General features: G+C 37.5%; 1 protein-coding gene across 1 annotated transcript in view; it reads right to left on the bottom strand.

The window, feature by feature from the left end:
- The window catches only part of mybpc3 (myosin binding protein C3), a 69,178-nt gene that overhangs the window by 18,483 nt on the left and 24,289 nt on the right, over positions 1 to 26,406 (bottom strand). The window contains exons 10-23 of the mRNA XM_064335732.1: positions 23,314 to 23,504; positions 22,964 to 23,096; positions 22,526 to 22,528; positions 21,322 to 21,446; positions 20,603 to 20,708; positions 19,184 to 19,350; positions 15,724 to 15,889; positions 14,554 to 14,660; positions 14,352 to 14,381; positions 13,875 to 14,014; positions 8,132 to 8,206; positions 6,172 to 6,331; positions 2,886 to 2,990; positions 2,549 to 2,737 (exon numbers count right to left, since the gene is read on the bottom strand). Coding sequence (XP_064191802.1) covers positions 2,549 to 2,737; positions 2,886 to 2,990; positions 6,172 to 6,331; positions 8,132 to 8,206; positions 13,875 to 14,014; positions 14,352 to 14,381; positions 14,554 to 14,660; positions 15,724 to 15,889; positions 19,184 to 19,350; positions 20,603 to 20,708; positions 21,322 to 21,446; positions 22,526 to 22,528; positions 22,964 to 23,096; positions 23,314 to 23,504 — 1,697 coding nt within the window. The remainder of the gene's footprint in view (positions 1 to 2,548; positions 2,738 to 2,885; positions 2,991 to 6,171; positions 6,332 to 8,131; positions 8,207 to 13,874; positions 14,015 to 14,351; positions 14,382 to 14,553; positions 14,661 to 15,723; positions 15,890 to 19,183; positions 19,351 to 20,602; positions 20,709 to 21,321; positions 21,447 to 22,525; positions 22,529 to 22,963; positions 23,097 to 23,313; positions 23,505 to 26,406) is intronic.

Here is a 26,406-nt window from a genome sequence, read left to right as displayed (position 1 = left end):
ATAGCTACTTAATATATCCACAATCTAGCGGCACAAGAGAAAAAGCATTATACAGGTTTGTAGCACTGACAGCACTGATATAAAGACAGATGACAAACACCCATCGGGTAGATCCGAATATATTGTACAAAAACCTTTGTCTGTGTTAATATACCCACATATGTGAATATCATCATGAGCAAAGATATTTCTCTGATGACAACACAGGAATTTACCCTGGAACAAACAAACACTTAAAATGGAAGCCTACTGCCTATTGGCTCTGGTTCTGAGATGGCCTCTGCCGGAGCAGGGGCCTCCGGAGCGAGGGCCTCCTCCCCAGGGACGGTGAGCTGTGAGATGGGGGCAGCCCCCTCTTCAGCTGGGGGTGCTGCATCCACAGCAAGGGGTGCAGCTTCAGCGACAGGGAGTGCGGCTTCCGTGGCAGGGCCTGCAATTTCAGCAACAGGGGGTGCGGAGTCCTTCAGAGGAGGGGTATCTTCTTGGATGGCCATTTTCTCTGCAGGAGGTAACGACACTTCCCCGTCGGGCCCCTTGGGACTCTTTCCCTGGGCCGCCTCGGGCTGCTCATGCTGGTCTTCTGGCTTCTCAGCTGCCGCCGGTTTTTTCTCTGCGGTTTTCGGAAGCTTGGGCTTCGTCATCTGCAAGCTGTTGTCGGACTTCACTGTATTTCACTGTCTCTTTTCCTGCCTTTGCTCCACGTCCCTCAATCTATCAGTTCCCCAGGGGCTTTCTGTCAACAGCAGTGGTGTCAGTGTCCTCCCGTAGCTCCAACAGTAGCCGCTATCCTCTCCCTCGCTGCAGCTGGTCCAAGCCTCTCTGCACACTAATATGCGATTATATATAGAGAGAAATGCTGGGGATAGTTTCCTAATCAGCTGCCGGTGTGACACCAGCGTCTTCCATATTAGAGACCAGCTAGTTTGGATGCTTCAGTATCCGCACCCATTGGGCCAGGAATCAGGGAGGGAGGGAGAGAAGGCGAGAGAGAGGAACCCCGACCACAAGACCACCCAGCTTGGTTTCTACTGAAGTCATCTCTCAGCTTACTGCTGTAAAGACAGCACACTGAAAAGAGTCTTGAAAAGCTAAAAGGCTGATGTTTTGAACAGCATTTTCAGGCGAAAAGAGTTATGTTACAAATCTTCTGCGCTTACTGGCAGTAAAAATATTTAAAAAACATTATTACTGCCTGATTGTAAGAAATATGCAAACTGACAGGGGTTACTACAGGGCTGGAGAATACAACAAAACACATGTCAGGTTCTTCAAAATAAAAAACTAGCCAAGGCCCTATTTAACATCGACTATTGAACTGTGACCATTGAGTAGTTCTGTCTCAAATAAATAAGATACTGTTTTTAAAATGTTCATCTGAGCTACTAAGTAAGCTACTGTAAGCATACAGCCTTGCAAATTCCGAATACAGAATATTTTTACATTATTATACTGAATTCAATGACAATTATTACAAAATAGAAATAAAATTCATTTTATTAATGATTGTAATGATTGTTGCTGTCCCAATAAATAGCAAAAATCAACAAATAATGTATAACTTGTTTCATAATTGTGTCAGTTTGTGCTGTGCTTAATGTCATTTTATTATTTTTTAATTATATGTACATTTTTGCTTTATTTTACATTATTGTTTCCTTTTTAAAAAACATTTAGCTTATAAGAGACCACAAGCTTGTGATCTCTTATAACTACATAACTGCATAATGCATAATGCACAATGCCATAGCAAGTTGAAACTCTGGATGTGTGATCCAGGTCTACCAGGTTTTTTGCTATCGCTGAGCTCACCATTGTTTTCTTGCTTCCTAACAATGTATCAGAAATATGATTTTTAACACACCCAATGTTTTGGCTTTGCCCTTGATCAATTTATTTTGATCTTCATGGCCTCAGGATGTTGTGCTTTACTAGTATTTATCTGACACTTCTTTGGTCCTCGTGAGACAACAGCAACAGATTCCAAAAGCAACTTCCACACCTATAATGAAATCTAGAACTTAGCTTTATTGTGCATGAACTAACAATATAAAGGCACACAGCTGGCCAAGAAACATCTGAGCTGCAAATTGCCCAATTACTTTCCCCCTAAAACAGGGGGAATATATATAAAAAGAGCTGTAATACTGTATCTACATGGATCATCCAATATGGATATACGAAATAACCTAAAATACCCTGGCAGTCTGCACTTTAACCTCAAATTCATTGTTGTTGTTTTAGCCTATAATGCTAAACTATAAGGTTAAAATATTATAAAATATTATAACTGGACAGTTTTCTAATCTTTCATGACTTCTCAATGACTGGAAAACTCTAAGGATTGGTATAATTTAGATTTTGCCAATACAATGCTACAGCAATACTTTTAAAATGGTGCTGATGTCTACTGGTCATCCTCCAGAAATTCACCTTTAACGTTACTGGTACCAACATTCAGTTCACCCCAATGTTGAGTGGGCTATGCTTTTAGGTTTTTGTTGCGACACTTTTGTGAAGATGAAGGGAGATCAGTGAAAAAGAAACTCACCAATTGGCACAAATGGCTGGGAGGCAGGACTGTGTCCAGACATGCCAATAGTATTCACTGCATAGACCCTCATCTCGTATTCCACGCCCTCAATCATCCTCTTGGCCTCATAGGTCAGCTCCTTGAATAAATCATAGTTCAGCCTCATCCAGCGATAGCTCTTCTTCTTCTTCCTCTCCAGAACATAGCCTAATTGAAAGAATGGTGTAAAATATACAAAAAAAAAAACATTTGTATGCTACCCCCTCCCCATTCATTTTCTCAGCAAATGGACAAAATAATGCATAAATTACATAAATGCTGTCAGATTATATTTTTCAATGTCAGGTATACTAACCCAGGACTGGTTGGCCACCATCAAACAGTGGGGGCTCCCATGTCACTACACAAGAATCCTCACCAACACTGAGGATTTTAGGCGCCTGGGGAGGATCAGGTACATCTGAAGAAACACAATAAAACAAGCAGTACACAATTAAAAGGGCTTGGTCAATATTGCAGAAATTAAGCTATGTTCCATTTGCTACTTTGTAGTCTATATTCTGTGAACCTTCAGTTTTGTTCTATAAATTAGATTATTTCATCACTTGAAGCATCAGACATCACACGTGGCTTGAAATTTAACACATCAGTTGAATAATTAATAATTTTGTGAAAATATGGATGACAATATGGACCAGTTTGAAGGTCATGAGGTGATTTTTTTTCCCAAAGGAACCTCTGAATCCATTAACAGACCAACAGGTGCTTTTGATCAGAAATCTCAGTCAGGGCAGGTGTTGAAAGAATTACTATCAGCTGGCTTGTGGCAAAGGCAATGTGTACTTCGTAACTTGACATGTGGTGATCTATAAAAGACCAAGGCATGCCATAGATGCAGAGTAAAGGTGGTCGTAAAACGTAACAATATGCAGCACTGGGTCAAGGTGTCCTTTGGCATGACTGTTTGGAGTCTGCACTGTATACTGATATGTAGTGGTAATGTCCCTCTGGGACATTTCAGACACAGCCTTTCCTGCCTTTGAAATTGAGTGTCAGCTCCTTTAAGAAATTGGTAAGCAAACAATGGTATGAATTCAATCGAAATCTGTCCTTACCCTTGACTCACAATTAAATTCAGGCATTTCATTTTTGGCAAGAACAGCAATCACTAAATTAAAACCCCAAAAAAGGTTGTGAAGGCAAAATGTTTCTGCTAGTATTTAATTTAAAGTAAAAACTATAGAATTAATGGATTTGATATTTTGATTTAATTCAAACCAGTGTTTTTTCAAAATTGCCTCATTAAAACTTGTTTAAAACAAGAACCAGCAGGGCACTTGTATATTTATTTTCTCATCTATTCAACGCAGGCACATCACATCCAATGACCTTGATATGTACTTTTGTACGTCGCTTTGGATAAAAGTGTCTGATAAATAAATGTAATGTAATGTAATTATTGGAACTGCTCTAGAGTAGTGTACATTCTGCATATAGTAGGGTAACCTGTACTTGTTTTCTATTATTAAACCTGGAGGATGTCTACTTTGGGCTCTGTTTTCTGGCTGGCGCAAGGCGTGTTGCAAGCCGTTGCACTGGCGAAATGGTATTTTTGCTGTAAATTTTGATGTGCCTGAGCGGTTTGGTAATTTCATGACTCGCCGTGCGCATTAGTGGAAGGGAAGCCGCTGTTGGGGGTGTCAATATTGCATGGCGCAGTGCAATTTTGGCAGCTCATTGGAATTTTCGGATCATACCAGTCTGTCATTTGATCCATTTGCCACCCAGACAACACCCTGTCCAGAACACGTCTGTGGTGTATGGCGCAGGGCATTGTCAGGCAGATTAGTGATTTTGGGGCTTACCATGCAATACCCACATGTTTCATATTCTATGCAAAAGGCAAGAAATGGTTTTGTGGATCATATGCTGTCCAATTTGACTTTGATATAAATCCCAGAAATAAGAAAAATCTATTTATTGTTCATTGTCTTCATTCCTTTTTGATAATTTTAATTCCTTTATTTATTTCTATTTTTAATTGTTTATAGCTGTTTTTATAAATAATTGTGGTCCCGTATTTCGCTCTTTTTCTTACAACCTCTAACAAAACTTCAAAATACTGTTGTCATTATTTCTTAGTAATATCATGAAGCATTTAAGCTATTTAGCAACAGGTTAGGCTAATATTTATTTAAGCAATTTTCTCATTCTGACAGAAGAAAATTTGAACAAATTCAAATAAATTTCTCTTATCTATGAGATTCCTTCAACCTAAATTCCCCCCAAAAAAGGAAAAAAAAAGTCACAGCCCAACTCTGCACCTTCCGCAAAAGAACATCTGATTAGATCATTGCTAGATCATTATCCTTGAAACATTATCCATGCAGTGGTCAACTATAGAAATTGGCAGCACACACAGCTCTTAAAGGGAATGAAAAGAGGTCATTTGATTGACTATTAATAAATGCAGCTATTGAACAGTCCACATAGAACTTCAGGCCCATCCTCTTTGATAACATCCTTTGTTGAATCAGGAGGGTAAGCATTAGCATGCAAATCATCCAAAGCACACGCAGCCAGACTGTTTCTTTTAAAGGAGTCTCTGAAGTCCACCAGCTGAGTAGTAAGGGAATAGGGGCCCAGTTGAAAAGAGAAGGCCTTAATGAGTAATAAAATGGGGATGCTGACTGAAACCATTCCACACGGTATGACTCAACAGCAGCGCTGCTCAAACGAAGGTCCTGCAGGCCACAGTGTTTGCTCCAAACATGCACTACACCACCTTATTTCGGCTTATTTCCTGAGAGTGGGAGTTGCTGAGCTGAAAATAGATGCAGCAGAAACCTTCCTTTAAACTGATCATTGGTCTCAAACTGTTTTAATTCATTTTCACTGATTAACAAGTGTGGCAACAATATGAATAATCCATTGGCAGGTAAACACACAGCATCTTTCTTCACATCATGCTAGAGAGATTAAATTTAGGAATATTACTTGTAATCACTAAGTATATGTAAGGAAAAAAGATACCGACTCTGTTAAGTACCACGTTTGCTTTCAGCACAACCTTCAACAAGGACTATGAAACTTGATCTTTGTTATGAATATTCTCTGCGTGTGCGGAGAACAAAGAGTACATGTATCCACAATTTAAAATAATATTGATAAAATGTGCACAATTTTGTGACAAATAAAAATAATGTATTACTCTCCTAATAGCCTAATTCAGGATAACTGGCTGTATCTAATGGTATTTAGTATTTAATCGTTGTATTGTTAATCAAGGGAAATGACTGAAAAAAGATCGAGACCAATAATCAGTTTAAGAGGATGTTGTCCACCCCATCAGATTTCAGCTCAGTAGCTGCTGCTGAACCGAGGTGGTAAAATAATTAATGAAATCAGATGGTGTACTGCATAGCTGGAGCAAATACTACAGACACTGCAGCCCGCAGGATATGGAGTTCAGTAGCACTGCTCTACAAAACCATCCCAGTGAACATTGTAAGGATGTTTTATCGCTTAACTTAACTTAAATTAAATTAGATGAAAATTACAGTTGTGGGTGGAATTGTGTTCCGTCTTGTCTCTCACATTCTCTTGTATTGTGGTTTAGACCGTGGAACGTGTGACCTCACCAACTACTTTCACGGTGATGTCAGCAGTGTCTTCTCCCGCTGGATTCCGGACAATGACAGAGTAGGTGCCCTCATCCTGCCGCTCCGCCCCCTCAATGGTGAAAACGCAGTGGCCCTTTGTGCTCTCCACGTGGATCCGTCCGTCAGCGTTTGTGATTACCTGACCCATGAGATGCAGGTTAGAACAGAATCACGATCATCTGACCCATGAGACATTCATTAGAAGGTTACAGGGCACGGCTGGCTCCACTGGGCCATTTTGGTGGCTCCTTTGAAACCTATACAAACACACAACACTTAACTTGATGTGTATCTTCATAATAGCTTCACCAACTCCAAACAGTGGGTGTAATCCTCAATATTAGAGCCAGTAAAAATTATGACCAGTTTATCACACCTTCCATAAGGTTCTGAAGCATTTTGCTTAAGGAATAGTGAGATAATATATATATATTACTGGTACTTCTCATAGGACAAAACATAACATGATAGATGGGTTTCCCATAAATTAAAATGAATAAATAAATAAATAAATAAATAAATAAATAAATAAATAAATAAATAAATACTTTGTCCAAGCTAAATACACTTAAAGTATCCTCCTGGATTAAAGCCATACTATGCAGGATTTCTACCTTGTAAAAATTACAAAATAATCATGTTAGGCACAACCATGTTGCACTGACAATCTCTGTCTTTATGCACATTTACCTGTATTTGTTTTTCTAAATTGTGTTCAGAATATTTCTGGGTGTGGTGCTTTTTAACCTTAGAATTGAGTTTCCTCAGAGGTGTCAGCTGAATTTCACCAAGGGGATTAAAAGCTACGCAGAGTTGGGTTGTTTTCTGTTGGACAAGTAAGTAACGTTACCGGCAGTGTGAAGCTGGCAACTTTCACGAGGGTCTGAAATTTTCTAATTTAAAGTGCCAAAGATAAAACCACTATTACGTTCAACATACTGGAATTTATTTAGCTACAATCAAGTCTGTCTTCTCACTGTGACTCATGGTTGCTCATTTCATGGTACTAACGTTACTACTAGCTATCCAGCTAGCTACATTAGGTGAGGTAACTTACTCGGTGTGAATGGATGGGGTTGAAGATGGAGGAGGAGACTTCTTTCATTGTAAATACAGGCTAACAAATCCTGCATAGTATGCCTTTAAAAATAAAGTTATGTACAGTAATAGTATGTATAGTAATAGTATAGTAGTTTGTCAGGAGTGAAACAAATTCATAAATTTACATACATGTAATGATATTGTGTTGTATTTATGACTGCTGTTTTTTTTTTTTTTAATCTCAGAAACATAAATGTACACTTCAGTTACTGTCCCATCTTTCTGGATTGAACCAACAATCATTTTAATCAGCTTAATGAGGCCTTTGAAAACAGCCATGCCTCTCGCCTCATGATACAGAATAGGATTTTCCTCTTTATAATAGAGTAAATAATTTTATTGCCTTGGACAAGATATTTATTCTGATTTCTTATTTTTATAACAGATATATATATATTACTTTCTATGGGAACATAAAAAGTAAAAGGAAACAATACTACCTTTCAGCCATCCATGACCATAATGGTGAGATAAAAATTAGACCATTTGATGTGGAAACACATGCACACCCAAGAAATGCAATAGAAGAACATTTTTAAACTATGAAATTTTGACAGCCATGAGCTGTATTGTCAAAATTTGTATCAATACTTGTATATACAACTGCAAATCGGGAGTATGTCAATGTTCGCTGCTAGAATAAAAATGGTATTTTCCAATATTGCAACGTCAAACCTTTGGTCTAACTGATACATGTGCGACATGCACAGCAGATTTGCATATTTGACAGATAATTACCTCATTCCCATGAAATGCTGTGCAACTCCTGCTGCAGGCTACAGAAGCATATCATGCATATATCATGCAGAACCTACGTTGTTTTCATGAAAAAACTTACTTCCCCGTCTTTCATCAGTTTGGCAATGAACTCCACGTCTGCGGACTGGTCGCTCCTCGGCTTACTAGATATGCCCTACATGAGCAAAGCAGATCTGTGAAGCAGGAGAGCTGTGGCCCCTCTGAGAGGAGATGAGGGGCCACTCCCTCATTCCCATACAAACCCTTATTCCACCCAGATCCTCCACTGCATGGCTTCTTCTGTTCTTAACCAAGGGAACCAAGGATGTCTATGCCACACTGGCATTTGTGCCTAACTTTGAATGTTGCATTTTAATTCATTATTACATTAATACATTTAATTTCATATACACTTCTGTGACTTTGTCAGCTCTAGGAAAGGACAAGAGATTAAATTAGGAGAGTACTGCATGTAGCTGCACAACATAAAAAGCCTAGGCGTATCCATTCGTCCAAGCCAAATGACAAGCCATTATAATGCTTTCCATTTTTGTTGTTATGGCTTACAAAGATTATTAGATTTTCATTAAAAGTGTTACAAATTTAAGCTATTAAGATTTCCCATTACTGTTCCGCTTGTCTGGCATTTGTATGTGGAATTCCTTCTTTTATTCTAAGATTAATATGTTTACTAACATCATAATACTAATAAGCATACTGTAACACAGAGAGGTCCAGTCACCTGTAACACTACAAATAAAAAATAAGGCCCTGCTGGTAAGGCATTATTATGCCTTCAGAATTGAATGCACAAGTTTAACATTTTTAGCATGTGCTACAGTGCTACAAAAAAGTTTTTGTCCCCTTCCTGATTTCCTCTAATATTGCACATTTTTACACTGAATGGTTTCAGATCTTTAAACAAATGTAATATCAGACAAAGGGAAACTGGGTAACCAAAAAAACATTAAAACAATTATTATTCCATTTATTTGATGAAAAAAAACACCCACATGACCCATATGGAAAAAGTAATTACCCCTTTAAACTTAAAAATTGGCTGCACCACCTTTAACCACAGTAAATGCAACCAAATGCTTCTTATAACTTGATATCAGTCTTTCACATCACTGTGGCGGAATTTAAGCCCACTCTTCTTTGGAGAACTGATTTAATTCAGACAAATTGGTCGGTTATTGAGCATGAACTGCTTGTTTCAGGTTCTGCCACGGAATCTTGACTGGCTTCAAGTCAGGACTATGACTAGGCCTCTCCAAAACTTGAATGTTGTTTCTTTTCAGTCATTCAGATGTGGATTTTATGTTTCTGATAATTGTCTTGCTGCATTCTCCAATTATGTGTTAGCTTCAGTTAACAGACAGATGACCGCTTCCTTCAATAATGGGAAGTCGTCCAGCTCCTGAGGCAGCAAAGCATCTCCGCACCATCACCCTACCACCATGTTCTCACTGTAAAATGCTGTATTTGCCAGAGATAATGGGATCCATGTCTTCCAAAAGGTTTCACTTCTGACTCATCTGTACACAGAACATTATCCAAAAAGGCTTGGGATCCTCCAGGTGCTTTCATCCAAATATCAGACAAGCCTTGATGTTTCTCTAGCCGAGGCAAGAGCAGCGTGCAGTTGTTTGTATGTTCTTCTGGTATTTTTTGTGGCTTCTTGGATGAGTTGTCATTGTGGCCTTGTAGAAATGTTGGCAAGCTGGCCAAACCTGGGAAGATTCATCACTGTACCATGTGTTCTCCATTTGGAGAATGGTTTGGTGGAGTCCCAGAGTCTTGGAAATGGCTTTGTATCACTTTATAGACCACACTCTCATCTCTTCTGGAATGTCCTTAGACTGTGGCATAGTGTGCTTGTAGAAGCTTTGTGATGACTTCACTCTGATGGTAAGGTTCAATATGAAGTTTAGATTCAACAGGGCTGGCTGCAATCAAGACTGGCTGTGTTCAATCAATTAACCGTTAATTTGATATGATGTTGATTTGATAACTTTTTCCATTAAATAAATTAAATCCATTTTTAAATGTGTTTTGTTTTTACTCCGTTTCCCTTTGTCTAATATGACATAATATTTTGTCTAAAGATCTTAAACCCTTCAATGTGACGAATATGCAATAATAGAGAAAATCAGGAAAGTGGCAAATACCATTTCATGGTAATGTATCTGAGAAACAATAACGGCTCTATTTTCTGGCTGGCGCATGGTGTAATGTGAGCCGTCATACTGGTGAAATGGTGTTTTCATCATGGATTTTGACGTGCCTGAGTCATTTGGTAATTTCGCCATGTGCTGAAGTGGGAGGATAGCTGATGCTTGGGGGTATGTCAGTCAAGACTGAGCAGATCATTACAATTTTGATGTCAGTCAAGTCTGCAATTTGCGCCCTGGCTGCCCATCTGATCAGACCATGTCTATGGTGCAAGTCACAGCCCAGCATTGGGCGGATTTCTAATTTGTGGGCTTTCCCATGCAATGCTCACATGATCAGAGCCTATTGAAAACCGAGCCATCGTTATCATGGATCATATGCTGTCCTATTTGACATTGATATACATCCCACAATTAGGAAAAATGCATCCTTTGCACATATTGTTAATTGTCTTTTTATGTCATTTAAATTCCTGTATTTATTCCTGTTTTAATTGTTAATGGCTGTTCTTATACTGCACTATAGTCCCTGGGGTACTGTATTTGTTTTTCTTTTACCTGTCTTCAATGAGAAGAATGACAATAAAAATAACTTGAACAATCCTTTCATTTTAATTAAGTGATTGTAGTTAAAATAAGCTGCAGTACAGGCACAACTTGGATAGACTGCATTTATAAATGTTTGATGATTAATGCAATATTTTGTAATAATTTCTCTTTTTGGCATAATAAATCTTACTTTTTTTATCATAATGAGTCAGAAGTTGCTAGGGCCAATTTAACATAAATTGATGTTTATGTCAAAAATGTTAATTTCATCTTTTTTTGTAGGCTTTCATAATCTGTATGTCTATATGCGAAATTCAGAGCAAAAATATAGTTTCAAAGCTTTTAAATCTGGTGATAAGCTAGCACCCAAGTTTCTTGTAAGCTAGCCTGCTTGTCACCTGTCACACAATCACATCAGCCGCTTTTGGGACTACAGGCTACTGGGTTTCATCTGATTTTACTTGAGAAATGTTATGGCTTTCATAATTTGTATGTCTTAATGTGAAATTCTGAGTAAAAATATGGTTTTTAAACGTAAGATGACAAGCCAGCACCGGAGTTTGTTTGTATCGTTTGGAGCCTAGCCAACTTGTCGTATAGTAGTGTATAAAACTCAAAATATGTTTTGCTGTCATTTTGAACAAGCCACAAATGTAATATGCAATAAATGTAATAAACAAAACAAAAATTAAGAAATAATTAGCATTTGTGTTAAACAAGTAAAAACCATTACACTTTCCTATAAGTATTAGGTCATACCAACATAATTGTGCAGCCGAATGTACATTACACTTCTACACTATACACATATACACTACACTACAAATGGTACAAAAAGTATGTGGACACCTGACATCCAACATCTTATCCAAAATTATGGGCATTAATATGTAGTTGGTCCACCCTTTGCTATAAGAAACTACACTCGTCTTGGAAGGCTTTATACTAGTTGTTGGAGAATTGCTGCAGGGATTTGCTTCCATTCAGCCAGAAGAGCATTAGTGAGGTTGGGCACTGATTTGTCAATTAGGCCTGGCTCACAGTTGGCTTTCCAATTGATCCCAAAGGTGTTGGATGGACTTGAGTTCAGGGCTCTGTGCAGGCCAGTCAAGTTCTTCCACACTGTTCAAACAATACTGTTTTTATATGGACCTCACCGTGTGACCGAGGGCATTGACATTCTGAAACAGGAAAGGGCCTTCCCAAAACCATTGGGGAAGCACATAATTGTCTAGAATGTGATTGGAGATTTGCCTTCACTGGAACTAAGGGGCCTAGCCCAAACCAAGAAAAACAGCCCCAGACAAGGGGTGTCCAGATACTTTTCGTCATAGTGTTTTTCTTTGTCGTTTTTTGGCTTGTATACTTTATTTCAAATTACTTATGATTCCAGAATGTTATCACCACTTGTGGTCAAGAAGATAACTGTTACTGATAATTTTACAGACTAAAATGGCTCTGCGAAACAACAACAGAAGGAAGGGCACTGATAAAAGTGCTAAGAGAACTAAACTTCTTTAAGCAGTTTTTCCATTATTTGTGCCATTACTGTATAGACAAGCTACATGCATTAACTGCATTAGGTTTCGACTCCCAAGCTACTGTACTTTAACATCACCTCATAGCATCAAGGAGACGGAAAAATAACAAGGCATTTTATTGTTTTGACTGGAGGGTATATTGTTTGGTAGCCTTAAAATAAAGTTCATATGTGGGTCATGCTATCCGTGAAGACAAAATAATAACCAAGGAGAACGTTACATCGCACAGTTCAGTTTAGTTTAAGTAAACCATGCCATTGTTGTGACTTAATGATGGAATTGTGCATATCTTTTTCTTTAGTTTGAGCAAACTAAGTCATTTTACTGCAGTGAATGGGATCACTGCCATGTTATGCTCTTCCGTGGTTTTATTTTGTTTATTAAAACTTCAAGATGCTGTTGTCATTATTTCTTAGTTATGGAATAGCATGTTTAAGCTATTTAGCTTCAGGTTTAATGGGAAATAAAATCTGGTCCATAATAAACAGTTTTATTGGAATTCTTAACACATTTGCTCTGTGCAACATTCATTCTGAATAATAGAGCCCTGAGGCTCAATTTGAGTAATGTTACTCTTCAAAATCTTTTTGTGAATGTTCGAAAGAGGTTGGGGAGGAAAACACCCTCAGGCTCCTTATCCTGCCTAAGTAAACTATATGTTTTTATGTACTTTATTACTCCTACTTCCATTGCAAACAACCTTTTAAGATCCGAAAACCAGAAGAAATATCTACAAAACTACAATAAATGATTTAGTATTATTAAGGAATGTACATATTATATTTTAGATATTTTGGTAGTTGCACAGCAGACTAAACAATTCTAATCAATTAGCACGGTACCATTAATTCTGAACATAACACCAGTCAGGAATAAGAAGAGAAAATGGAAAATCCTTACCTGCATGGAAGTGATAGACTTGATTCTCTTACCATATGGTCTTTGTCCAGACCTTTGTAGTGATATATTTTATTGGTAATGGGATTTTTTTAGGTTGGATTATTGTTTTCAAAGAAAAGCTACAAGGTCCTCAAAGCTAGTCTTAGTGGCCTTGAATTGTTTGCTGATTTTGCTTCAGCGAAGAGCCTCACTGATATCAATAATTGTGCTCCTCTGGAAAAAGTTCCTTTCCATTTATTTACAATACATAACAGGATAGAAATAATATACATGCTGATGTTAATGCTTTATATCATATGTGCTCAATGGCCTCTCCAATGTTGATATCTTGAAACTTAATCCTAGGGAAGAATACACCACCCAACAGTTTGGGAAATGTTGGCCCCTATTGGACTCATGTAAGCAGTTTTAGATTTTAGCACGAGACTTAGTTATTGACCCAGAAATGGCCACTACTGCATCTATTGTACATTTTATAACTGCTGTCCTTACTGTAGGTTTGAGTATGTCCATTTATTGTATGACAGAGAATCAAGTCTTCTTTTTGTCCAGACTTTGAACAATGATAAAGACATAGAGCCTGGAAATATTTCTCACCAGACACCTGTGCTCCTCTGATTGGCCTAGGCGTTCCATTATAACCGATCCACTGCGTTGATGAGTTCATTAAGTGCCCTACCTTCTCAGACTTAGTCCAGACCACAGTGGGGGCCGGGTCTCCGGTTATGGGCACATCTAGCCGTAGCTTGTTTCCTGCCACCACCACTATGGTAGACTCGGCTATGTGGCCGACACAGTCCATGTGGATTTTTGGCGGATCTTCCAAGATATACAAAATGGTTACATTATTATTTGTTTGGCCTGGCTTAATTTTAAATGGAAACTGGTGTATAGTTGCACAAAAATGGTTGTAATTATAGTATGATTCTTAAAAATAATAGGAATGTAATTGCATTTTAGAGATAAAATAGATCATATATTTGTTTGTTTATATTTATTTGGATCATTAGCTGTTGCTGCCGTTGATCTTCCTATAGTCTGTACAAAACATTCAAACTAGACTATTACCGAACAGCAACCAACACGAAAACACTGGTGTAAAACTATATTAAATGAAAGACATTGATACTTATATAGATACAGAGGTACAGCTTACCTTGCCGAGGAACAAAGTCAATCTTGACCTCTGCAAAAATGTATTAAATAGTTACCACTGAAGCCAATATACACTAGAACATATAAAATGTGTACTTTATCTGTCTACTTTTGGTTATGGTCATTGCTATCCAATGCCCCCATAAAAGTTTGCCATTGTCACTTTGAAAGCTTAAATTTTTGAAATAAGAGTTTAACAATACCCAGAAAGTTGAGTTTAGCTGAGAGGTTAAATGCATATCCCTCAGGAACAAACGTGTAGTCTCCCTCATCCTCAGGTTTGACATCATCAATGGCCAACTTATGGATCCTGCAAAGAGATTATTACACTCTTTCAGTGCTGTATGGGTATATGAGTGACTATATGAGTACTGTCACCATGCAAACAAAAGTCAAACAACTGTAAGGTGCACAGAACAAAAATAACCAAGCAGGGGCCAAGAGAGAAGACAATAAGAAAAAAATATTAATCTACAAAGATCACACAAATGTTTATGAAGTTTAATGGTTTCATTTCAAAGCTGTACAAAAGTTGAACCACAAAGAAGTCCTACTATAGGTGGCCTGCATTTTGAGGCTGACCTGAGTAAAACATAAGGGTCAAGAAATAACATTTGATATTTTTCTGTAATTTACAGAAAGCTTAATTGTTTTACACCAAGTATGGATACATTTTGAGGCTGCCTTGAGTAGCTTACTTTAGCAGTTTTTTTTTTTATTTTTTTATTTTTTTATTTTTTAGGTATCAAGCTTCTTGTGACAACCTTTCAAGTCCAAAGGACAAATGCATTAAAGTTGCATGTCAATTCATTAAAAAGGTAACGAGGAATTAGGTGTTAATTTAAGATTTGTAATACTGTATTTCCCCATGCTACAAATAGCATGGGGATATACAGTACATACATGTTTCTTTTTGTTTGATTCACTGATTTAAGGTATTTTCGTGATTAAATTTTAAAGTTTGAAAGCATTATAACTGTTGTAATTCCAGTATTTGGTTAAGAATCTATTTGCCTTTATTGACATTTTCTCAATTGGCAGAAGAATACAACTGAAATATACATATTTTGCTGCCTTGTGATTATCATATTGTAATACGGCAATCTTTTAATAACTTTAAAATAGGATATTCTTAAAAAGAAACGTTACATGTCCTTATGGTAAGCTAGACATTCAATTACCACATATAAAAGAGCCAAAATAGGCTAGCTGTATTGACTCAAAGCAGTCATGTTTCTTACCAAAAGATAAAAGCCAACCAACTCTAATAAAAAAAGTTTTCTTATCACAAAATAATTGTCTTAAAGTTAAGACTGGATCCTGTATTGAACCTTATTTACTTTCCACAGGTCTTGTTGACCTATCCTGCTTACCTGCCGATATGCGTGATGTGAGTCCTTGCATCAGGTTTCACCTCCACGCCATTTTTGTACCAGATGCCCTTCACGTTTTCATCCGAAACCTCACACTTGAATACTGCCTCTTCTTTGGCCTTCACCGTCAGATCTGCAATGCTCTGATAAACCTCCAGCTGTTTCTCTGTCAGTCAGATGACACAGTAGCTGTAAGAAGCTATACTGCACATGCAGGTATCTCTACTCCAAGAGATGAAATGCAATATGTTTATCAGGGTCACGATGCTAGACTGTATTCCATTCAGGCACTTAAACTAATATATACAGCCCTTGAGGTATATCAAATGTTAATTTCCTTCAGAGCAGTGATCATTAAACTTCACATTTATATACACTCACCGGCCACTTCATTAGGTACAACTGTTCAAATGCTCGTTAATGCAAATATCTAATCAGCCAATCACGTGGCAGCAACTCAATGCATTTAGGCATGTATACATGGTCAAGACAATCTGCTGAAGTTTAAACCAAGCATCAGAATGGGGAAGAAAGGTGATTTAAGTGACTTTGAACGTGGCATGGTTGTTGGTGTCAGACGGGCTGGTTTGAGTATTTCAGAAACTGCTGATCTACTGGGATCTTCACGCACAGCCATCTCTAGGGTTTACAGAGAATGGTCTGAAAAAGAAAAAATATCCAGTGAGCGGCAGTTCTCTGGACAAAAATGCCTTGTTGATGGCAGAGGTCAGAGGAGAATGGCCAGACTGGTTTGAGCTGACAGAAAGGCAACTGTAACTCAAATAACCACTCATTACAACCGAGGTATGCAGAAGAGCATGTCTGCACACAACACGTCGAACCTTGAGCAGATGGGCTATAGCAGCAGAAGACCATACCTGGTACTAGCAAGTATCTAATGAAGTGGCCGGTGAGTGTATGTAGTAAACTCACATGAAGAACAAACAACTGTTTTCTTTAAAAAAGAAAAACGTATTTATCAAATAACACAACTGGTATATTGAATGGCATATCTCTGTATATAAAAAAAACAGAATTCCTGAATAAGAACTGCATGCAAAGAAAACACTGACATGTACTTGGCACAATGACCTGATCAGCTGTAAATATATTCAAATGAGAAAATGTCTTTGTATACAAAATAAGCAAAGTAATCCCCAGCTATCATAGGGGTGTACAACGAAGCGAGACTACAGGGTTAGCTAGCTAATTTAAGATTTGACTTTGGGTTTTCCATATCACAAAGCTGACTCACTTTAAATCAGGTTATATCACTATGGTAATTTTTTGCTGCATGGCTAATCTGGTCTGGGGCAGGTTATGTCCATACTATTGGATTGGAGATTATTCAGAGACCAAATTAATCCACTGGCTTTTCCCATGAATACACTACACAAAGACATAAACTACATTCTCAACAGAGGGAATACAATACATTTGCAAGCTTCCTGATCAGTACGCATTCATAGCTGTTTTCCTTAATTATGGGACAGTCACCTGAGGCCCATAATTCTTGAGTTTATGAAGTGTGATTGCTTCAGGCAATATTATAAATAAGCTGCATCAAGTGTAAGGTTTAGGAGCTCGAGAATGAGCAGTTGTCACATTAGAAATAAACTGTAGGACAATTATTGAGCGTGTAGGTTTATTCTTTAGTAAGCAGTAAGGTAAAGGTATTTTTTGCCCCTTGCTTAATTGTTGTGTAAATACGCTGCTCGAGTATGGTCCATGTTGTACTGCTATAGGCTCATTTTTGCCAACACGGCCACTCTTATGGGAACGTGCACTGAGCTTGATAAAAAAAACCCATGTTCACTAAATAAATTAGTAACCACCTTTGTGATACCAGTTAATCCAGAGTGCGGTTGTTATGTTTTGTGAAGCCAGCTAAGCAAAGAAACAATGTGTGTGTTAAGCTTCCTTCATAGTATACCCCCTAGGTCTAGGTCTCACCACAGTGCCAACAATGCTAAGAGAATATGTGATGGCTGTTGTTACCTTATGAACAACATTAATGTGTATTGCCAACAATACAATGTACACTACAGCAACAAAATCCTGTAATTTAATTACAATACAGGGATTAATTTATTTATAGCAGTGTAAAAATGTAAATTTGCCATTGATAAAGGATATAAAACCCTGTGGAGAAACAGGAGCAGGTGGTAATATAATATAGGTGCATCTGCCAAGTTCACTGTCAAAGAAAAAATATCACAGCCATATCTTCTAACTACATCTGGCCCCGAAGTTTTATTTGCTTAGTAACCTTGACACAATAACAATAGCCTATAAGTGATCATGTTTCCTGTGGAGCAGCCGGTCACATTCGGCACTGGCATGGGTCAGATTCAATCCGAGGATGTTCTGTAATTGTACAGTATTTATTACCTATTACTCTTGAGATTTTAATCCCATACGAGTCATACATGTCTGTCATTTTTATAGATCAGGATAGTAAAAATTCCAGCCCAAATTGCCTACTGTTTTCATGTCAAACTCAGGTCCTTAGATCATACTAATTTAGTACAAATAGAGATCTCTGTGCAAGCAATTTTTCATTTAAGTGAAAAATTCTCCTTGCCAGAAATATGGAGCCTGTTGTGGAGACACTGCAGAATAAATTTCATAGTTTTTAAAATTCCAGGTGCTCAACCACCTCAGCATGAACACCAATTTAAAGGACAACAAATCTAAGCTCTCAGAGGAAAATACATGAAATGGATTTCATGTGTTGTCAAATTTTCTGTAGTAAGACTGCTTGCTACATAATGTACAGGAATTTCTATTAGAAATAAATGGGAATGTTGTGTCCAAAAGGCAGGAATTTCTGGTAAAGCTGGAAAAATCATGTACCAAGGTAGGAAACCATGTACAAGCCAGTTTTTCAGGAGGTGCTGAGGTTATGGGAGAATTCATATGTAAAAAGAAGGAAAACGCTGCACAATGTTCTTCGTTGCTCCCGTTCATTGAACTAAGTTACAAACAACGTTTCAACCCTCGGGTCTTCATCAGGTCAGGTGAAGTCCAGAGGGTCAAAATTATGTTTGTAACATATAGTTCAACAAATAGGAGCACTGAGGTGCAGTGATCAGGGTTTTACTTCTTTTTATATTTAAAGCAGGAAAAATCACATTCTGGCTATCTGTATGCTATTACATCCCATTCATATCTGTGACACAGTGAGTAGCTATGGTGAAAAAGCAGGGAATATTTCATCCAGTTCAAATGCTCCCCTGCAATTCCCCACATGATGAGTAAAAATTGCATTACAGACATCCTGTACGAATAGGGCTTAAATAGATTTTTTTTAAATTAAGACTACAAAGTTCCAATGTAATACTACTGTTTCTTCCCTGCTTTGAGAATCATTTTACAGCTTTTGGATCTTCAACAATCCTTTTGCAGTCCTTCGGTGAAAATGTTCCCCTAGTCTTCACTGTCCACCGTATGCACTTACCTTGCACCAGCAGTTCTGCTGTGGACTCTCCCCCATTGGTCTTCACCTTGTAGTGGCCACAGTCCTCTTTGGTGGCCTCATTGATGATCAGCACGTGCTTCCTTCCGTCCTTTTTGAAACGATACTTGAATGCCTCATCCCTTGTCAGTTCGACACCATCCTTTTCCCTGATTTCACAAATAACATTTTTTATCATTTTTTTTAAAGTCATCTTTGGACAATTTTTTCTGGACAGCTATCTATTCATAAACAAAGCATGAGCATGCGACTTAGGGTAAACTGGAGCAAATGTGGATTTTTCTTGTTTTACTTTTACCCAAATACATGAAGGATAGAAAAGATGGAATGTGTCATGTAACTCACACTGTGATTACATCCCTTTAATTCAGTTCCTTGCATACACTTTGCACATAATGAGAAAATGTCAAAATTAATTGTGTTTATATATATATATATATATATATATATATATATATATATATATATATATATATATATATATAGGGCTAAACTTTACATCATGATGACAATAAGATATGCATAGTGAAAATCAGCTAAACATTTTATCTCAGAGGTGAAGCTATTCAAAATTTAATCTTGAACATATGACAGCTATGCGTGCCTTATGTCCTGTTGGTCCTTTTATACAAGCCTGGCCTGGTTTACATCTGTACTGTCATAATTCATTTTGACATTCTTGCTTGAATAAAGGACAGCAACTCAGAAATGTTAAATGGCTTGTGTGGCTGCTCCTCACAGAATTATGAGAGGCTAGAAATAAGACCATGGCCACTGGCAAGTAGATCTGTCAGTGAGAATATCTTGGAGCTGATAAAAGGCTGTATAAAAAGACAGAGATAATGTTGTTCATGGGAATTTTGATAATGTTGTTCATGGGAATTTTGAAAGGTGTTCACTGTATAGCATGCATACAACAATAAATAATTAATGACACATACATATAAATGTTTATTTTCTGATAAAACCTCAGACAAGGTTTCCCCAAGATCAGGTAATCTCATCATGCTGTAATGTATTTTTCATAAGACCCACAAAACACACCCCCACAACATGCCAGAAGTGTTTTTTTTTTATTAAATAGTGTTGTAATACATGCAGTGCAGTTTATGCAATAATTTAATAACTAAGGGCCATGGTTATTGTAAATTTAATGCAGTTTTATTACATGAATCATAATTGCTGCGTTTTATGTATGTTGGAGTTTTTCCCACTATGTTGCTAGTTTATTTGAATCTGCTTGTTATAACATCCCTGCTGTCAAATGGGGCATCATACCACAGATTTGCTGTCCAATTGATATGTAACTGTATCTTAAACCTACGCATTGAGACTTGGGTTCAGGGGAAGGATATGTCAGTCCTTTAAACTGGCTTATTGAGACCTGGGATGATTTCTTACCACTTGACAGGGCTTCCCTCCTCAGACACCTCGCACTCAAACTCCACACGTTCTCCCTTCATCACCATCTGATCCTCCAGGTTATGCAAGATGAGGACGGGGGGCTCTATAAACACAGGGGAAAGGGGGGGGGGGGGGCGGACAGAAGAACACAGTAATTCTGTAATGCAGGGCTCTGTACACGGGGCTCCTCACTGAATGTGAGGCCTGAATTTGATCAACATCTGTTCTTAGCTTTCACTTGAGAATAAATGTTTTCCTCACAAACAGCTTGGGAAGATAGTTTTGCCAGTTGCTGAATTAGCCTAACTGTATTGGCAAAACAACACACATTATGGAAAAGCAAATCCAGTTTAAAAAAAGGTACATGGTAGTATGCTTGAAATGAGGAAGTCTTAGAATTTCATTTCACAATTACTTTGGATTTACTTCGGAACACCACAGATTTAGGCTAAGTTCATTCCATCCCAGCCAGCAACTCTTCACTCTACATTATATTCTGCTTATTAAACTCAGCCAGGCAATAGTCATTACTTTAACAAACAGTTGTTAAGAACTCCAACTAAAATCAGCAAATTTAGCAATGATAGAGGATACTATGTGTGCAAACCAGGAAGATTCCAGGAGATATTTGTATTTTCTCTGAACTTTTTTTCACTGCTGTACTAACAGGCACTTGTAATTCCTCACTTTTGTGGTCTCAGGGTTTGAAAGGCTACCTTTGACAAATAGCTCTGTGAAACACTTCTCATCTCCGATCACACAGGTGTAAGCAGCATCATCAGCCAATGAACAGTGATTAATAGTGAGTAGCCGCTTGTTGCCAATGCTTTCAAATATGTACCTTGAGAAACAAAGAGAAAATATGGTAAGACATATAAACTTACACAGAACACTCAAACTTTTCAGAGTATAGTCTATGAACGAAGAATTGTCCTGTAGCTACAGGGGAGTAAGAGGAAAAAGGAAAAAATCCCTGTTTTATCAGAATAAATTTTGCTAGTAGAATATACACTAAAGCTGTACATTAACTTTTGTGGCTGTAATGACCTTTAAAGTTGAGATAACCTGTCCAACATATGGGGCAGGGGTGTAGCATGAAACTGTGTGCCCTGTCCATATGCAGCCTCTGTGGGCCCACTTAAAACTGTAGGCCAAAACAAACTTCTTAGTCCTGCCTTGGAGGCCTGGGTAGTCGGTTCCACTATTCTCCCCCACTGTGATACCCCTGTATGGGGAATATGTCCTTTTGAGAAAATGGCTGTTAAAGATTATTTTGTGCTTTATGTAGATAGTGGAGGTGATAAATAACCACCTAACATAACTATTTATGATAATTATTTATGTACATTTTATGAAACCATGGCAGTAATAGAAGTAAAATATTAGAATCTCAAAATTGCCATATGGAACTCAAAACCTTTTTAAGTCTTTTTAAGGTACCTGGATTTAAGGTCTGATTATTTTATCATTTTAGTTAAGAAATGCAGAAAAATACCCATTCACCTAATGGGATACTGCATGTAACCACTGCTTGAACAAATAGCATCATTATCTTCACTCACAACTCTTTAGAAGGGCAGATAAGGCAGGTGCGTTTTTTGGGGGGGAAATAATTAATTGCAAGGTGCTCTCTACCCCTAAACCCACTTATCATTAGAGGGTAGTACAGCATTGTTGACCATAACAATCTTTTGTGTACTTGTATGCTTTGTATTAAATGCCAATATAAGGTCAGGGTAACAGCTGCCATCTCAATATAACTCTCTCTGACATTACAAAATGACAGCTTCAAAGCAGGAACTACAACACATACAAAACTAGCTTATAATTAGCCCTTGGCAGTAAAAACATACCCTTCATCTCTTTCTTATGATAGCTACAGGGACATTCATAATTATTGTCTGCATTATAGCTACTTACTTGCTGTGGATGAAAGCCAATGAGTTCAGTGCAGTCAATCAATCATTTATTGGGTGGAAGGGGGAAATAAAAAAGGAAACAAATTAAACTGCTGTTTGTAAAACAGTACAATTGAATAAGAGGCTTGTGTCTTCCTGTGGTAATTGTTCTTTCGATTCATCTTTTTGCTCATTCAGCCTGTCATACAAGTGATCAGGAAAAATGAAGTACAGAACCAGTTGCCAGTGTTTTTTAATTTAAAGTCCAGTCCTGGAGTTGCAAAGTGTCTTCTCGTTTTTGCTCTGTGTTAAAGTACCAAAGATTTAAGTCTTTGGCTAAAGAGTCCAATGTCCCGTTTTCAAGGTCTAAATTGGACGCTGAATCAAAGAAAATTACAAAATAAAGTTTTCAGCTTGTACAGGCAGAAATTAGAAAAATGATGAATACACTCATATGTACCTCCCACTTGGATGGATTTCCTGACCATTCTTCAACCATTTCACCTCTGCATCCGGGTTGGCCACTTCAATGGTAAGTTTGATTTTGTGACCCTTCTCTACTTGGTAGGCTGGCTCCAGCTTCTTCAGAAATGCTGACATTTTAAAAGCACAAGTAATATATTGATGTAATATATTGATGCTCAGTGGAATATACCAAGGAAATAACCTGTCGTATTTTTATGTGCTTTTGGCCGACACATGTAGTTAGGACCATTTACATACAAATCAATTTGATCAAACATGCTAATTATAATATATGTGGGATAGGAATATACCATAGGTAGATTTCTTCAGTCAGGAAACACTCACCTGCACTCTTCTTCTCCTCCTTCTTCATCTTCTTCAATCTTTTCAGCATACCACGTAGGTCAGTGATGCCATACTGGAAGGCAATCTTCTCATACTCTGAGGCTGGCGCATTCTGAAGGATCTCCCAGACATCCACTTCAGGCCCTGTGTTGACCTGGACAGATCTGGACCAGCACAGAGAAAGGGCGTGTCTTCCAGTAGACAAGCTTAAACAGGGAACTGAGTTCACAGAGACCTGATATACAATAGCAGATCTACCTCTGCTCTTTACAGAAAGGCCAAAACATTCCTTATCTCTTTTCTGTCTGAATATCTGAATAAATGGCTTCATTGACAATGAGAAAATTTCATTGAGAATGAGATCTACAAATACAATGTACATGCTCATTTCCAGTCTGCACATGAAAAATATACTTTAACAGACAGTATGCAAACTTAAAAAAACAACAACAAATGGTTAATTCAAAGACACAAAATCAATTTAAAATGACCATTTCATAGTAGAAGGAAAAACTGTTTACAATGAAACAGTATATTTATAATTAAACAATAAAGATATGTTAAACAATAATCTAGTGACAATGCAGGGGATAATTGCTACGTTCACAAAACATACTAAAGCATAATTAGCCATGGGAGAGTTCCTTACCTCGGTGATGCTTTTAAAAAACTGCTGTACTCATTCAGAGGCAGCACCCAAGGCAGGCATGACAAGACAAACCAGAACTTGTTAATATGCACACAACTCAATCAAACACGGTCAGCAGCTGTAGATGTACCCTGAGGGACAGACTAATTTAGTATTTACAGCACATAACATGCACCCAGTTAAGAATAAGCACCCACTAACTTCTTGAAAGATCATTTAAAACAAAACGAGAAAAACTTCTGTGGCACTCAAAATATAATTTCTTTCATTGACTGCGGTCAAAGATCCATTATGGACTTCACAATTCAATGCAGGATACTGAACAATTTTAAGGCATATCCTTACGTTAGGAAATCATAAACAACACTATAAAACAGTACATGTTTGCAATATAACTGGTGTTCTGACAAATGAGGTGAGGTGTACAGTAAGATTGCAGATGGGGTGAGGATATGCTACAGTGTATTAGAATCCAGGGTGGGTGTGGAGCATTCCATGGGTGACAGCAACATCACAAACCAAGCTTTAGGGTCTGTGACTGACTTTTGAACTAAAGTATATAATGATCTCTAATATTATTTTTTATTTTTTTTAACATGACTAAAATTTAGAGCTGGGATCCCCAGTCTTATCCAGAAAAGGCCAGTGTGGGTGCACACATCTGATTCTACTAATCAACCACTAAAGTCTTTGCTAAGCACCTTGATTAGTATAATCCAAGAAAAACAGCTTTAAAATTCTGGGATTTCAGATGAGGTTGGAATGAAAACCAGTATACACAGTGGTCCCCCAGGACTGAGTTTGAGAACCATTGCTCTATGGAGACAGAGGAGCTTTTTGGAACCCATCCTTCTGAAAGTATATATGGATAAGGTGTCAGAGAAAAACTGCGAGTGTACACAGAACTGGAGTTGGATCAGTCAATGTGAACAGCTGTGGCTGGATTGCGCACATTTATAGATTTTTTTCAGTGCTTTTTTCATCATTGTGGTTACCAGGAACCAGTGATATGCAGTGGATATAGGCCTTTTTTAGAATCCCTCTTAACAAATCCTGGTGACTCCTGAGAACAGTTAATCACAAAGCATTTAAATAATTTAAATAAGAAAATCTAAATTATAAATAGCCAATTGTTTGTATGGTGTATAGATTTCTACAGTGTGTCACAAAACATTTGACACCAAAAAAAAAAAAAAAAAACAGGCTAAGGATAATGGGTCTGTGAAAATGAGATCAATGAGATCTTGACTACTTCTGGTTTGATGAGAACAAATACAGTCTAATAGTAAAATAGACCTACATCAATGTATATCACATCAATGAATACTATTTACATGTAAATGAAAAATGTTCAGATTCTTACAAGTTGTGTATTGTTGCTTTTAAATTATAAACATTTCGAAGGAGTCCATAAGCATTCACTGGCATTACTGGCATTTACTGGCATTACATCTGCAGTTAGCATTTAGCAAACTAGATCATTTGTAAATGGAATGATATGCTTTGAAAGTAGCCATTAAAATTTTTTGTTTGTGTAAAATGTTTGTGTAAATGTCTGTACATGGTTGTTCATGATAAATTATTGTTTTGCAAATTGCTGCTATTTTCTGGGCAAATCCATTCAGTTAACATGATTATTTGTTGAATTGCACCAAATTTGTTCATTCAAGTGTATATCTCATTATCATGAATCATAATTTAATCACAGCCATTTACTTTGTTTTATGTACAACAATATAAGTTTAAAAAAAAAAATAGAAATGGATTGTCGACCCAGCTGTGAGACAAAGAAACACTGGTGACAGCTGAAAGACTAACATGGGGAATGATGAGTCAATCACAACCTCATTACACAAATGCAATGAGTTCCACACACATGCAGCACTGCAGATGAGAACCAGGTATTGTGCAGAGGAACCTCTAGCAGGGATACTGAGGGACATGAGGTTGATGAGACTGGGTCAGTAAATGGACCATGCAGCCAGGCATCTGGATACCCTGTTAGCTGGGTACTTACTCTCTGCCGAGGGAAATAAGAACACCAGCAGAGTCAATGTGGTTCAGCAAAATGAGGCCAGCCAATGAAAAGGAAAGGAGCTATCAGCCATTGAATGTATTTGTGAAAACAATTAGCACCCCTTACTTTATCCCTTACTTTTTATAAACAATGTCTAGCTATTTGCACTACAATTTACAGCTCAGGGTAAAGGGAAAGTAACAATCATAATAATAATAATTTGCTAAAACTGTGTGTAATCCTACAATGATATGAAATACTACAAATGTTTACAGCAAAATGAATCACTGTGGCCATTGCTGTTGTATTCACTGATATTTATTATTAACCGATATTTATTATTACAACTGCCTGAAATTCTATCATCAATTTATTATTGAACACATTTAAAAATACAAGTCATATATATATTCCTGCAAAGAATGTT

Source organism: Anguilla rostrata, chromosome 5 (assembly GCF_018555375.3).
Source record: "Anguilla rostrata isolate EN2019 chromosome 5, ASM1855537v3, whole genome shotgun sequence".
NCBI lineage: Eukaryota > Metazoa > Chordata > Actinopteri > Anguilliformes > Anguillidae > Anguilla > Anguilla rostrata.
The sequence above is the reverse complement of the archived record's forward strand: the minus strand, read 5'-3'. Positions and strand labels throughout refer to the sequence as shown.